The 16,739-nt window shown below is 43.0% G+C and overlaps 1 protein-coding gene and 1 pseudogene across 2 annotated transcripts in view; both read left to right on the top strand.

Moving 5' to 3' along the window:
- LOC133555748 (serotonin N-acetyltransferase-like) overlaps positions 1 to 16,739 on the top strand; it is a 446,295-nt pseudogene that overhangs the window by 336,194 nt on the left and 93,362 nt on the right.
- Positions 1 to 16,739, top strand: part of rhbdf1a (rhomboid 5 homolog 1a (Drosophila)) — an 85,403-nt gene that overhangs the window by 11,328 nt on the left and 57,336 nt on the right. For both annotated transcript variants that reach the window (XM_061905050.1, XM_061905051.1), the window contains 6 exons: positions 3,491 to 3,704; positions 8,000 to 8,206; positions 10,423 to 10,545; positions 10,618 to 10,781; positions 15,482 to 15,733; positions 15,798 to 15,909. In XM_061905050.1, coding sequence (XP_061761034.1) covers positions 3,491 to 3,704; positions 8,000 to 8,206; positions 10,423 to 10,545; positions 10,618 to 10,781; positions 15,482 to 15,733; positions 15,798 to 15,909 — 1,072 coding nt within the window. The remainder of the gene's footprint in view (positions 1 to 3,490; positions 3,705 to 7,999; positions 8,207 to 10,422; positions 10,546 to 10,617; positions 10,782 to 15,481; positions 15,734 to 15,797; positions 15,910 to 16,739) is intronic.

Below are 16,739 nucleotides of genomic sequence, written 5' to 3'. Positions count from 1 at the left end.
CGTCCGTGTGGTGCACTACTTATGTACGTCCATGCAGTACACTACTTATGTACGTCCGTGCAGTACACTACTTATGTACGTCCGTGCAGTACACTACTTATGTACGTCCATGCAGTACACTACTTATGTACGTCCGTGCAGTACACTACTTATGTACGTCCGTGCAGTACACTACTTATGTACGTCCGTGCAGTACACTACTTATGTACGTCCGTGCAGTACACTACTTATGTACGTCCATGCAGTACACTACTTATGTACGTCCGTGTGGTGCACTACTTATGTACGTCCATGCAGTACACTACTTATGTACGTCCGTGCAGTACACTACTTATGTACGTCCGTGCAGTACACTACTTATGTACGTCCATGCAGTACACTACTTATGTACGTCCGTGCAGTACACTACTTATGTACGTCCATGCAGTACACTACTTATGTACGTCCGTGCAGTACACTACTTATGTACGTCCGTGCAGTACACTACTTATGTACGTCCATGCAGTACACTACTTATGTACGTCCATGCAGTACACTACTTATGTACGTCCGTGCAGTACACTACTTATGTACGTCCATGCAGTACACTACTTATGTACGTCCGTGTGGTGCACTACTTATGTACGTCCATGCAGTACACTACTTATGTACGTCCGTGCAGTACACTACTTATGTACGTCCGTGCAGTACACTACTTATGTACGTCCGTGCAGTACACTACTTATGTACGTCCATGCAGTACACTACTTATGTACGTCCGTGCAGTACACTACTTATGTACGTCCGTGCAGTACACTACTTATGTACGTCCGTGCAGTACACTACTTATGTACGTCCGTGCAGTACACTACTTATGTACGTCCATGCAGTACACTACTTATGTACGTCCGTGTGGTGCACTACTTATGTACGTCCATGCAGTACACTACTTATGTACGTCCGTGCAGTACACTACTTATGTACGTCCGTGCAGTACACTACTTATGTACGTCCATGCAGTACACTACTTATGTACGTCCGTGCAGTACACTACTTATGTACGTCCATGCAGTACACTACTTATGTACGTCCGTGCAGTACACTACTTATGTACGTCCGTGCAGTACACTACTTATGTACGTCCGTGCAGTACACTACTTATGTACGTCCGTGCAGTACACTACTTATGTACGTCCGTGCAGTACACTACTTATGTACGTCCGTGCAGTACACTACTTATGTACGTCCGTGCAGTACACTACTTATGTACGTCCGTGCAGTACACTACTTATGTACGTCCGTGCGGTACACTACTTATGTACGTCCGTGCGGTACACTACTTATGTACGTCCGTGCGGTGCACTACTTATGTACGTCCATGCAGTACACTACTTATGTACGTCCGTGTGGTGCACTACTTATGTACGTCCATGCAGTACACTACTTATGTACGTCCGTGTGGTGCACTACTTATGTACGTCCATGCGGTACACTACTTATGTACGTCCATGCAGTACACTACTTATGTACGTCCGTGCGGTGCACTACTTATGTACGTCCATGCAGTACACTACTTATGTACGTCCGTGTGGTGCACTACTTATGTACGTCCGTGCGGTACACTACTTATGTACGTCCATGCAGTACACTACTTATATACGTCCGTGTGGTGCACTACTTATGTACGTCCGTGCGGTGCACTACTTATGTACGTCCATGCAGTACACTACTTATGTACGTCCGTGTGGTGCACTACTTATGTACGTCCATGCAGTACACTACTTATATACGTCCGTGTGGTGCACTACTTATGTACGTCCGTGCGGTGCACTACTTATGTACGTCCATGCAGTACACTACTTATGTACGTCCATGCAGTACACTACTTATGTACGTCCGTGTGGTGCACTACTTATGTACGTCCGTGCGGTACACTACTTATGTACGTCCATGCAGTACACTACTTATATACGTCCGTGTGGTGCACTACTTATGTACGTCCATGCAGTACACTACTTATATACGTCCGTGTGGTGCACTACTTATGTACGTCCGTGCGGTGCACTACTTATGTACGTCCATGCGGTACACTACTTATGTACGTCCATGCAGTACACTACTTATGTACGTCCGTGTGGTGCACTACTTATGTACGTCCGTGCGGTGCACTACTTATGTACGTCCATGCAGTACACTACTTATGTACGTCCGTGCGGTGCACTACTTATGTCCGTGTGGAAAGTGGTTGGCCACACCTCCATTCCGAATAAACCCCCCGTAGCGAAACAGTTGAATGAGTTTGAGTTGTCTTTCAGAAAGAGGGTCCCTTCCCTCCCGGTGCCATCATTGTCCTCATGTTGTCCTAAATCGTCCTCATGTTGTCCTAAATCGTCCTCATGTTGTCCTAAATCGTCCTCATGTTGTCCTAAATCGTCCTCATGTTGTCCTAAATCGTCCTCATGTTGTCCTAAATCGTCCTCATGTTGTCCTAAATCGTCCTCATGCTGTCCTAAATCGTCCTCATGTTGTCCTAAATCGTCCTCATGTTGTCCTAAATGGTCCTCATGTTGTCCTAAATCGTCCTCATGTTGTCCTAAATCGTCCTCATGTTGTCCTAAATGGTCCTCATGTTGTCCTAAATCGTCCTCATGTTGTCCTAAATGGTCCTCATGTTGTCCTAAATCGTCCTCATGTTGTCCTAAATCGTCCTCATGCTGTCCTAAATGGTCCTCATGTTGTCCTAAATCGTCCTCATGCTGTCCTAAATGGTCCTCATGTTGTCCTAAATCGTCCTCATGTTGTCCTAAATCGTCCTCATGTTGTCCTAAATCGTCCTCATGCTGTCCTAAATGGTCCTCATGTTGTCCTAAATCGTCCTCATGTTGTCCTAAATGGTCCTCATGTTGTCCTAAATGGTCCTCATGCTGTCCTAAATCGTCCTCATGTTGTCCTAAATCGTCCTCATGTTGTCCTAAATGGTCCTCATGTTGTCCTAAATCGTCCTCATGTTGTCCTAAATCGTCCTCATGTTGTCCTAAATGGTCCTCATGTTGTCTTAAATGGTCCTCATGTTGTCCTAAATCGTCCTCATGTTGTCCTAAATCGTCCTCATGCTGTCCTAAATCGTCCTCATGTTGTCCTAAATCGTCCTCATGTTGTCCTAAATGGTCCTCATGTTGTCCTAAATCGTCCTCATGTTGTCCTAAATCGTCCTCATGTTGTCCTAAATGGTCCTCATGTTGTCCTAAATCGTCCTCATGTTGTCCTAAATCGTCCTCATGCTGTCCTAAATCGTCCTCATGTTGTCCTAAATCGTCCTCATGCTGTCCTAAATGGTCCTCATGTTGTCCTAAATCGTCCTCATGTTGTCCTAAATCGTCCTCATGTTGTCCTAAATGGTCCTCATGTTGTCCTAAATGGTCCTCATGTTGTCCTAAATGGTCCTCATGTTGTCCTAAATCGTCCTTGTGCTGTCCTAAACATGTCCTGTTGTGACGTGTGACGTCTCCAGGGGCACCGCCGACTGGTTCGGGGTCAGCAAGGACGGCGACGCCACGCAGAAATGGCAGAGGAAGAGCCTCCGCCACTGCAGCCTGCGTTACGGCAAGCTGAAGCCGCAAGTCCTGCGCGAGATGGACCTGCCCAGCCAGGACAACATCTCCATGACCAGTACTGAGACTCCGCCCCCCTTGTATGTCCCCGCCTCCCAGCATGGCATGCAAAAGGTAAAACACAGCGTTGCTTCTTTGAAAAGAGTGGAAACTCCGAGGTTGAACATATTCCAAAGTCCTCTTGGGGAGCGATGGACTTGATCTGGTCCTGAGTCCAACTATGGCCGTAATAAACAAGTCATGTTTGAATTTGAAGTGTAAAAATAAGTTCATCACTGTACTCCCATGTAACTTTGATGAGGCGTGACTGAAGCCGCTTGGGAGGCAAGACTTTTCTTAACGCACGCCACTTATTTTGGACTTACCAACATGGCCATATTGTACTGAGCAGCCAGGACAGAAGGTACATTTATTTTGGACTTACCAACATGGCCATATTGTACTGAGCAGCCAGGACAGAAGGTACATTTATTTTGGACTTACCAACATGGCCATATTGTACTGAGCAGCCAGGACAGAAGGTACATTTATTTTGGACTTACCAACATGGCCATATTGTACTGAGCAGCCAGGACAGAAGGTACATTTATTTTGGACTTACCAACATGGCCATATTGTACTGAGCAGCCAGGACAGAAGGTACATTTAGGGATCCCTTTTTTTTGGCACCGACCTCATTCCTGCCGCTCGGACCGGGCACCCGTTCAGGTGACATCAAACGGTGCTTGTGTTGCGTGCGATGTCACGCCCAGTTGCCGACTCAGTGGCAAACACACTTGGAGATCACTCCAGCAGCACTGAGAGCAGACTCAGCTCAACTACCTTCGAGTAAAGATGCACAAAGCAATTGATTCAAAAAACGCTCCAACAAAAGTTAAGTCAGGCTAATAATGTACATTGGATTTGCTATTGACATGTTGCTCATTAGCATCATTGTTTCATTTCAACACCTAAAATGTCCTACTGAAAACTACAACATGTCACAATAAAACAGCTGGCGTGTCATTAGTACAATACTTACAGTATTAGCACTTTGCAGGGCGCAATGACTGAAGGCACTACTGCCATCTAACGTCTTGGACTTTGTGTCATTCCTGCAAATGATGCGCAGAAATGTGACAACCAAACAACCTTTAACAAGGTTGCAATAATAAAGCTGAGTTTATTATCAAAAATAATTGCAGCTGAGATGGTTTCCAGCACACCTCCATCCCCCAAAAAGGGACCAGCGGTAGAACATGGATGGATGGATAGAATATTTGTTAACACACACAAAAGTGCTCAAGAATTGGTATGTTAGAGGACAGGTGTTAATCGCAATCCCAATCAAAAGTACTTTTTTAATCCCTGAGGGGAAATCGAGGTTTTCAGCACAATCCCATTCAAGAGCAGACAAACATTACAGGGAGACAGAACAGGAGCAAACATTACAGGGAGACAGAACAGGATCAAACATTACAGGGAGACAGAACAGGATCAAACATTACAGGGAGACAGAACAGGAGCAAACATTACAGGGAGACAGAACAGGATCAAACATTACAGGGAGACAGAACAGGATCAAACATTACAGGGAGACAGAACAGGAGCAAACATTACAGGGAGACAGAACAGGATCAAACATTACAGGGAGACAGAACAGGATCAAACATTACAGGGAGACAGAACAGGAGCAAACATTACAGGGAGACGGAACAGGATCAAACATTACAGGGAGACGGAACAGGATCAGACATTACAGGGAGACAGAACAGGATCAAACATTACAGGGAGACAGAACAGGATCAAACATTACAGGGAGACAGAACAGGATCAGACATTACAGGGAGACAGAACAGGATCAAACATTACAGGGAGACAGAACAGGATCAAACATTACAGGGAGACAGAACAGGATCAAACATTACAGGGAGACAGAACAGGATAGAACATTACAGGGAGACAGAACAGGAGCAAACATTACAGGGAGACAGAACAGGAGCAAACATTACAGGGAGACAGAACAGGATCAAACATTACAGGGAGACAGAACAGGATCAAACATTACAGGGAGACAGAACAGGATCAAACATTACAGGGAGACAGAACAGGATCAAACATTACAGGGAGACAGAACAGGATCAAACATTACAGGGAGACAGAACAGGATCAAACATTACAGGGAAACGGAACAGGATCAGACATTACAGGGAGACGGAACAGGATCAGACATTACAGGGAGACGGAACAGGATCAGACATTACAGGGAGACGGAACAGGATCAAACATTACAGGGAGACGGAACAGGATCAAACATTACAGGGAGACGGAACAGGAGCAAACATTACAGGGAGACGGAACAGGATCAGACATTACAGGGAGACGGAACAGGATCAGACATTACAGGGAGACAGAACAGGATCAAACATTACAGGGAGACAGAACAGGATCAGACATTACAGGGAGACAGAACAGGATCAGACATTACAGGGAGACAGAACAGGATCAAACATTACAGGGAGACAGAACAGGATCAAACATTACAGGGAGACAGAACAGGATCAAACATTACAGGGAGACAGAACAGGATCAAACATTACAGGGAGACAGAACAGGATCAAACATTACAGGGAGACAGAACAGGATCAAACATTACAGGGAGACAGAACAGGATCAAACATTACAGGGAGACAGAACAGGATCAAACATTACAGGGAGACAGAACAGGATAGAACATTACAGGGAGACAGAACAGGATCAAACATTACAGGGAGACAGAACAGGATCAGACATTACAGGGAGACAGAACAGGATCGAACATTACAAGGAGACAGAACAGGATCAAAAATTACAGGGAGACAGAACAGGATCAAACATTACAGGGAGACAGAACAGGATCAAACATTACAGGGAGACAGAACAGGATCAAACATTACAGGGAAACAGAACAGGATCAGACATTACAGGGAGACAGAACAGGATCAGACATTACAGGGAGACAGAACAGGATCAGACATTACAGGGAGACAGAACAGGATCAAACATTACAGGGAGACAAAACAGGATCAAACATTACAGGGAGACAGAACAGGATCAGACATTACAGGGAGACAGAACAGGATCAAACATTACAGGGAGACAGAACAGGATCAAACATTACAGGGAGACAGAACAGGATAGAACATTACAGGGAGACAGAACAGGATCAAACATTACAGGGAGACAGAACAGGATCAGACATTACAGGGAGACAGAACAGGATCAAACATTACAGGGAGACAGAACAGGATCAAACATTACAGGGAGACAGAACAGGATCAAACATTACAGGGAGACGGAACAGGATCAAACATTACAGGGAGACGGAACAGGAGCAAACATTACAGGGAGACGGAACAGGATCAGACATTACAGGGAGACGGAACAGGATCAGACATTACAGGGAGACAGAACAGGATCAAACATTACAGGGAGACAGAACAGGATCAGACATTACAGGGAGACAGAACAGGATCAGACATTACAGGGAGACAGAACAGGATCAAACATTACAGGGAGACAAAACAGGATCAAACATTACAGGGAGACAGAACAGGATCAGACATTACAGGGAGACAGAACAGGATCAAACATTACAGGGAGACAGAACAGGATAGAACATTACAGGGAGACAGAACAGGATCAAACATTACAGGGAGACAGAACAGGATCAGACATTACAGGGAGACAGAACAGGATCAAACATTACAGGGAGACAGAACAGGATCAAACATTACAGGGACACAGGAGAGGATTGCTGAAAAAAAAAAAATATATATATACTCAATCTAAGACTGGGTCCCTGGAGAGGGGGTCCAGACTGAGGCCAAGGGGGGAAAAAACTTCATAGCCATATCACACACAAACATGTGTGTAAGAGGGAAAGATCAAATAAGACCAAGGACATTAAAAGATTAAAGCTGCTGCAATCAGACATTGTACACACAGCCACAGAAGTAAGAGAAGAAGAAGAAGTAGTCCAGCAATAACACACCACTGCACCATGCGTAGGCAAGCAAGCAAAGAAAAGCATGATTTCAATGATGTCAGCATGACCAGAGACAGGAGCAGACCCAACAAAGCAAGCAAGAGAGTGGACTCCACCCTCCAGCCCGCATGGATGAGCGAGGGTGTGTCCGATACACGCCCAGGTAGCAGGAGTGAGTACACTATCAGTTGAAAAGTGAACAACGGCCACTCTGTCTGCTTCTATGGTTATCATCATCCCTTCTTGCCCTTTGGCCCGCTGTCAGAGCACAACTGAGCTGAAGTGTCCCGCTCGCCGTGTGATGTTCAAACTCACAACCTTGGAGCTTCCACTGATGGCCCAAGTGGATTACTTGGAGGGAGTCTTCCTTGTCCACAGCAATACTTTGTGTCCCGATGAGCAGATCGTGGACCCCCTGGCGCGAGGCCGAGCCTTCCGCATGGTGGAGGAGGTGGACGGCTACAGCGTGCCACAGACCCCCATCACCCCCGGGGCGGCCTCGCTCTGCTCCTTCACCAGCTCACGCTCGGGACTCAACCGCATGCCTCGCCGACGCAAGCGGGAGTCTGTGGCCAAGATGAGCTTCAGGGCGGCGGCGGCTCTCGTCAAGGTGGGTGGAGCCTCTTTTTTGCTCTTTCCAGCACATCATACATCATCTACAACTCATCATAAAAAGTTCATGATTGTCACACACACACTAGATGTGGCCAAATGATTCTCTGCCTTTGACCCTTGATCACCCCCTGGGTGGTGAGGGGAGCAGTGAGCAGCAGTGGTGCTGCGTCCGGGAATCATTTTATGCTGATTTCACCCCCAATTCCAAATGGTGGTGTTTGGAGGAAGAAGAATACTGAGTTGCATCCCAAGAACACCATACCTACTGTGAAGCATGGGGGTGGAAACATCATGCTTTGGGGCTGTTTTTCTGCTAAGGGGACAGGACGATTGATCCGTGTTAAGGAAAGAATGAATGGGGCCATGTATCCTGAGATTTGGAGCCAAAACCTCCTTCCATCAGTGAGAGCTTTCAATGCTTGACCAAATACTTATTTTCCACCATCATTTACACATCAATTCTTTATAATTCCCACAATGTGAATTCCTGGATTTGTTTTTTTTCACATTCTGTCTCACAGTTGAAGTGTACCTAGGATGAAAATGACAGACCTCTGTCATCCTTTGAAGTGGGAGAACTTGCACAGTCGCTGGCTGACTAAATACTTTGTTGCCCCACTGTATATTTATGTATGTATGTATGTATGTTTGTACAGCGAATGTGCGTGTGGATGTACAAACTGAGTGGATGTATGTGCTGTTTCTGTGTAGGTACAGTATGTAGTGTATCTATGTATGTATGTACTGTATGAGTGTATGTATATACAGTATGTACTGTATGTATGTAGTGTATCTATGTATGTATGTAGTGTATGTGTGTATGTATGTAGTGTATGTGTGTATGTATGTAGTGTATGTACAGTATGTAGTGTATGTATGTAGTGTATGTGTGTATGTATGTAGTGTATGTACAGTATGTAGTATATGTATGTAGTGTATGTGTGTATGTATGTAGTGTATGTGTGTATGTAGTGTATGTGTGTATGTATGTAGTGTATGTGTGTATGTATGTAGTGTATCTATGTAGTGTATGTGTGTATGTATGTACAGTATGTAGTGTATGTGTGTATGTAGTGTATTTGTGTATGTAGTGTATGTGTGTATGTATGTAGTGTATGTACAGTATGTAGTGTATGTATGTACAGTATGTAGTGTATGTACGTAGTGTATGTAGTGTATGTATGTACAGTATGTAGTGTATGTATGTAGTGTATGTGTGTATGTACAGTATGTAGTGTATGTGTTTATGTATGTAGTGTATGTGTGTATGTAGTGTATGTATGTACAGTATGTAGTGTATGTACAGTATGTAGTGTATGTGTGCACAGTATGTGTGTATGTAGTGTGTGTATGTATGTGTGTATGTATGTAGTGTATGTGTGTATGTATGTAGTGTATGTACAGTATGTAGTGTATGTGTGCACAGTATGTGTGTATGTAGTGTGTGTATGTATGTGTGTATGTATGTAGTGTATGTGTGTATGTATGTAGTGTATGTACAGTATGTAGTGTATGTGTGTATGTATGTAGTGTATGTACAGTATGTAGTGTATGTGTGCACAGTATGTGTGTATGTATGTGTGTATGTATGTAGTGTATGTGTGTATGTATGTAGTGTATGTACAGTATGTAGTGTATGTGTGTATGTATGTAGTGTATGTACAGTATGTAGTGTATGTGTGCACAGTATGTGTGTATGTATGTGTGTATGTATGTAGTGTATGTGTGTATGTATGTAGTGTATGTACAGTATGTAGTGTATGTGTGTATGTATGTAGTGTATGTACAGTATGTAGTGTATGTGTGCACAGTATGTGTGTATGTATGTGTGTATGTATGTAGTGTATGTGTGTATGTATGTAGTGTATGTACAGTATGTAGTGTATGTGTGCACAGTATGTGTGTATGTAGTGTGTGTATGTATGTGTGTATGTTTGTAGTGTATGTGTGTATGTATGTAGTGTATGTACAGTATGTAGTGTATGTGTGCACAGTATGTGTGTATGTAGTGTGTGTATGTATGTAGTGTATGTGTGTATGTATGTAGTGTATGTACAGTATGTAGTGTATGTATGTACGTACGTGGGAGCTTGGGTAGGTAGGTAGGTAGGTAGGTAGGTAGGTAGGTATGGTTGACATTTGTTTGAAGAGGCCTCCCTCCCTCAGCCGGTGTCAACAGACTTTGTAATCCCAGCATGCATTGTGCTCCAGGGACGCTCCATACGGGACAGCACGCTGCGCCGGGCCCACAGACGCAGTTTTACTCCTGCCAGCTTCATGGAGGAAGACATCCTGGACTTCCCTGATGAGTTGGACACCTCTTTCTTTGCCCGAGTAAGCCTCCTGACCGTGGACGTATGACAAGATGTTTTGCTTTGCATATCATAAGTACTTTATGGCCTGTAGGATATTTTACTGCCCGAGGAGCTGTCCACGTACGCTGACGAGGTTTTCGAGTCGCCGTCAGAGGCGGCCCTGAAGGAGGCGGAGCACGGCAACAAGAAGGAGGAGACCGAGCTGACAGGAAGTGCGCTGGATAAGACGGCTCTGGAGCGAAGTCACCTAATGCTGTAAGTCCAACTTTCCCGTAAATACTGCATTTATTCTTCTGCAAAGTGTTGGACTCGGGGGGAAAGAATCCCTAAATGTTTGGTTTTGTCAGGCCTTTATGCTTCTGCCTTTTCAAAGTGCTTGGAATGTTGGAAAAAGCTCACCTTTGAATAATTCCTTTTTAAAAAAATGTTAAAAGTGATTCAATGTTTCTGAAAATGTATTTAACAAAAGAGTAGTTATGATAGTGGATAATTAGCTTGCTCCATAGAAAGAAAGAAAAAAATCAGTAATTGGTCCATGACATAAGAAATGCATATTACTACACATTTTTTGAGGGTTTCCATGTATTTATTTTCATTTCATGCTTGAAATCATTTTCAAAAGTTATATATATATATATATATATATATATATATATATATATATATATATATATATATATATATATATATATATATATATATATCACAGGCCAAAAGTTTGGACACACCTTCTCCTCGTTCAATGCAATGTTTTCTTTATTTTCATGACTATTTCCATTGTAGATTGTCACATCAAAACTAGGAATGAACAAATGTGGAGTTATGTACTTAACAAAAAAAAGGTGAAATAACTGAAAATATATTTTATATTCTAGATTCTTCAAAATAGCCACCCTTTGCTCTGATGACTGCTTTGCACACTCTTGGCATTCTCTCCATGAGCTTCAAGAGGGACTCACCTGGAATGCTTTACACTCCACAGGTGTCACAGTTTTGATGTGACAATCTACAATGGAAATAGTCATGAAAATAAAGAAAATGCATTGAAATGAGAAGGTGTGTCCAAACTTTTGGCCTGTACTGTATCTAGTATGACCATTAAAATGGCACAGAAATGTGCTAATTAATTTTGTCAATAATATAAGTAAAGAAATACACTGTATACCGTACAACCATTAAATGTGCAAAAAAATATGCCAATTAATATTGTCTTTGATAAAAGTCAAACAAATATATATTGGAGAATAATTCCAATGTTGTCTTTGATAAAAGTCAACAAATATATATTGGAGAATAATTCCAATGTTGTCTTTGATAAAAGTCAACAAATATATATTGGAGAATAATTCCAATGCTGTCTTTGATAAAAGTCAACAAATATATATTGGAGAATAATTCCAATGTTGTCTTTGATAAAAGTCAACAAATATATATTGGAGAATAATTCCAATGTTGTCTTTGATAAAAGTCAACAAATATATATTGGAGAATAACTCCAATGTTGTCTTTGATAAAAGTCAAACAAATATATATTGGAGAATAATTCCAATGTTGTCTTTGATAAAAGTCAACAAATATATATTGGAGAATAATTCCAATGTTGTCTTTGATAAAAGTCAACAAATATATATTGGAGAATAATTCCAATGTTGTCTTTGATAAAAGGTCCCTGGAGAGAAGACCCCTGATGCTTCTTTGAGATGGCACAGTTTATTTTCTACTTATTCTCCTGCAAAGTGTAAGCTTGTGCATTTCTGAAATTTGATATTTTTGGTCAATAAAAAAAAGAAAACATTTCCCTACGCATGTATTTTTATTAGCCCTTTTTAATTCTTCTTGACTAGATTTTTGAAAAGTAAAAGTTAAAAGTAATCAACTTTTTTTTAAACAGTTTTTACAAAAAAAAATGTTATGACACTGAAAAGTTTGCTGGTTGAGGTGAGAAGAAGATGAAATAATGAATTTTAGTTGTAAAAAATGCATGTATCTGTCCACACATTCCATGTATTTTTTACTCAGACTTAGAACAACTTTGGGGACAGTGTGGCAAAGTTGGGAGAGCGGGCGTGCCAGCAATCTGAGGGTTCCTGGTTCAATCCCCACCTTCTACCATCCTAGTCACGTCCGTTGTGCCCTTGGGCAAGACACTTCACCCTTGCTCCTGATGGGTCCTGGTGAGCGCCTTGCATGGCAGCTCCCGCCATCAGTGTGTGAATGTGTGTGTGAATGTGTGTGTGAATGTGGAAATACTGTCAAAGCGCTTTGGGCTCCTTAAAAAGGGTTAGAAAAGCGCTATACAAGTACAACCATTTACCATTTAACTTTATGGATCCACAAGTGATATTGTTTGACACTCTATTGTGAAATGATGAAAACTACTGTGATCTGCCGCCACTCTTCAAAAGCATGTGCTTGCAGTGCAGTCACAACCAACATATGGAGGGAAATATTAAAAGACAAAAGCCACAGAGCTGATGCCACCTCAGCTTTACTATTTCCACATAAGACCTAAAGTCCAATGCAACAAATAATCATAAATGATTAAAAAAACAAAAAATGGGCAAGATAAATAATACGTCATACTGAGACAAACAACAAAACAAAAACAGCCTCTTAGCACCCAGATACACAGCGGCGGCCTCCGTGGTCCTCCAGCCAGGGACAGAAGTAGACCAAGAGAGCCAACTCCATCCTAGGCTGCCCACAAGCCTCTGGCCAACGTCCGGTCGGCATGGATGAGCGGGAATCTGTCCTGGGAGACCCAGGTGTCCGACACATGCTCGTCCAGCCGAGACCCCGCCAGAGAGAAAGCCAACTTCTTCCATGCCAAACTCCAGATGGCCACTGGAACTTTAGCTTGTCCATACAAGCAACCAAGACATTGCCAAAAAGGAACCTTTTCAAACAGATCCAATGCTCCGCAAAAAGCAAAAACATAAATAAGGCAAAAGCAAATGAAAAGAAGAGTGAAACATCAAAGAACACAAATGTGCACACACACACTTGCAGGACAACTAGCAGCCACACATCATAATGTACACACACACACACACACACACTTGCAGGACAACTAGCAGCCACACATCATAATGTGTACACACACACACACTTGCAGGACAACTAGCAGCCACACATCATAATGTGTACACACACACACACACTTGCAGGACAACTAGCAGCCACACATCATAATGTGTACACACACACACAACTAGCAGCCACACATCATAATGTGTACACACACACACACTTGCAGGAGAACTAGCAGCCACACATCATAATGTACACACACACACACTTGCAGGACAACTAGCAGCCACACATCATAATGTGTACACACACACACACTTGCAGGACAACTAGCAGCCACACATCATAATGTGTACACACACACACACTTGCAGGACAACTAGCAGCCACACATCATAATGTGTACACACACACACAACTAGCAGCCACACATCATAATGTGTACACACACACACAACTAGCAGCCACACATCATAATGTGTACACACACACACAACTAGCAGCCACACATCATAATGTGTACACACACACACACACACACACACACACACACACACACACACACACACACACAACTAGCAGCCACACATCATAATGTGTACACACACACACACACAACTAGCAGCCACACATCATAATGTGTACACACACACACACACACACAACTAGCAGCCACACATCATAATGTGTACACACACACACACACACACACAACTAGCAGCCACACATCATAATGTGTACACACACACACACACACACACACACACACAACTAGCAGCCACTACTGCAGTGATGGATTTCATGTTTTATCTTTAAGGAAAAAAATATTGGGCAGCCATCAAATGTGCTTAAAATGTAGGATTTTTAAAATACATTTTCCATTTGTTTTCTACCGCTTGTCCGTCACAGGCTCATGGGAGCCGGGGGTGCTGCAGCCTTTTTTAGTAGCATTCGGGCGGAAGGCGGAATACACCCTGGACAAGTTGCCACCTTGTCTTTGTTTAATTGGGAGAGTTGAGTTGAGTTCCAGTTTCAGTTTGAGTTCCACTTCTGCAGCCCTTTGAGACACTAGTGATTTCGGGCTATATAAATAAACATTGATTGATTGATTGATTGATTTCATTACAGCATGTCCGAAAAGGAGTAGGAAGATGCAGAACTTCTTCAATCCTGCCCCTTTTCATACCATAGCAATATTATCCCATTTCCTTCTTCTGTGTAACAGAGCAGTGAACAAATCAATTATATCACATAGTAAGCATACAAATATTAAATACATAAATAATCCTCGTCTCAATAAAAATCCAAAAGGGTTGGAGATGTTCATCACAAGTTCTGTGACTGTGCTTCCCCTGGATGCCACTCTGTTTTTTGAAGTTTTCTAGGAAGTGCATTTTTCAGCTAGTTGTACTGAAGCTTTTGTGAGACAGAAGAAGATTTAAATATAAATGTATTAATCTCAATTGAATGCTGGCTTCCTCAGGGTTCCTAATGTAAAGGTGCAAAGAATGGTCAAATGGGGCGGTATAGCTGGGCTGGTCGAGTGGTCGAGGGTTGCAGGTCCGATCCCTGCTTCCGCCATCCTAGTCACTGCCATTGTGTCCTTGGGCAAGACACTTGACCCACCTGCTCCCAGTGCCACCCACACTGCTTTAAATGTAAAAATGAGATCTTGGCTTTCACTATGTAAAGCGCTTTGAGTCACTAGAGAAAAAGCGCTATATAAATATAATTCACTTCACAAAAAGGCTTGAAATGTTTCGTGTGTAAGATTAGCTTTTCTTGTGTGAGGCAAATGCATGCACATGTGTCATGGCCAATTATGCAAATGACATGACGACATCACGAGCATATTTAAGGAGGCAAAAAGTGAAGCGCATGAAAGTGTTTTTCACTACCTCTTGCACATCTTTTTTGTCACTCAGGCCGCTGGAGCGCGGGTGGCGTAAAGCCAAAGAAGGAACACCCGGCCCCCCGAAGGTGCCCCTGCGCCAGGAGGTGGTGAGCATCAACGGGCAGCGGCGCGGCCAGCGGATCGTGGTGCCCGTCAAGAAGCTTTTCGCCCGGGAGAAGAGGCCCTACGGACTGGGGATGGTTGGCAAGCTGACCAACCGCACGTACCGCAAGCGCATCGACAGCTACGTGAAGAGACAGATAGAAGACATGGACGACCACAGGTGCGTCCTTTCACACGCACACGCACCTCCTCGGATGACCTCATCAACTCTCCCCTTCCTGCAGGCCTTTTTTTACCTACTGGATCACCTTTGTCCACTTGCTCATCACGGTCCTGGCGCTCTGCATCTACGGCATCGCACCGGTGGGCTTCTCCCAGCACGAGACCGTGGATTCTGTAAGTCCGCAATCGTGAGAAGGGATTACAGTCCGGAGGTAAATGATGGTGTGGAGGGAGGAGGTCAACCTCGGCAGACCAACGTAGGTAAACACAGGCAGAAGACGGGAAACGAGGTGCTTAACAGGTCAAAGTTGCTATAAAGTAGCTAAACATGGGCAGAAGAAAGTAAACAAGTAGGTAAACATGGGTAAAATATGGTATAGAGAAGGTAAACAGGCAGAAGAAGGTAAACAAGTCATATGTCAAATATGGTGTAAAGTTGGTAAGCCTAAGTAGAATAAGGTAAGCATAGGTCAAAGATGGCATCAAGTGGGTAAACATAGGCAGACGAAGGTAAATGAGTAGGGAAACATGTGGTATAGAGAAGGTAAATAGGCAGAAGAAGGTAAACAAGTCAGTAAACATGGGTGAAATATGGTAGAAAGTAAATAAACAGGCAGAAGAAGGTAGACGTAGGTAAAAGGTGGCATAAAATAGAAGGTAAACAAGTACACAAAAATAGGCAGAAAAAGGTGAAAAAAACATAGATAGAAATGGTATAGAGTAGGTAAACATAGTGGTAAGAAGGTTAAAAGCAAAAGTAGGTATACATGGGTAAAAGATGGTTGAAAAAAGGTAGGTAAATGATGGTATAGAGTAGGTAAACATAGGCAGAAAAAGGTAAGACAAAGTAGGTCAACAGGTGAAAGATGTTTAAAAAAGTAGGTGAACATAGGTCAGGGATGGTATAGAGTAGGTAAACATATGCAGAAGAAGGCAACAAAGTAGGTCAAATAAAGTTTAAAAATATCAGTAAAAGATGGTAAAAAACAAGTTGGTCAAAGATG

Source organism: Nerophis ophidion, linkage group LG07 (genome assembly GCF_033978795.1).
Source record: "Nerophis ophidion isolate RoL-2023_Sa linkage group LG07, RoL_Noph_v1.0, whole genome shotgun sequence".
Lineage (NCBI taxonomy): Eukaryota > Metazoa > Chordata > Actinopteri > Syngnathiformes > Syngnathidae > Nerophis > Nerophis ophidion.
Note: the sequence above shows the minus strand (reverse complement) of the source record. Positions and strands in the feature narration are given on the sequence as shown.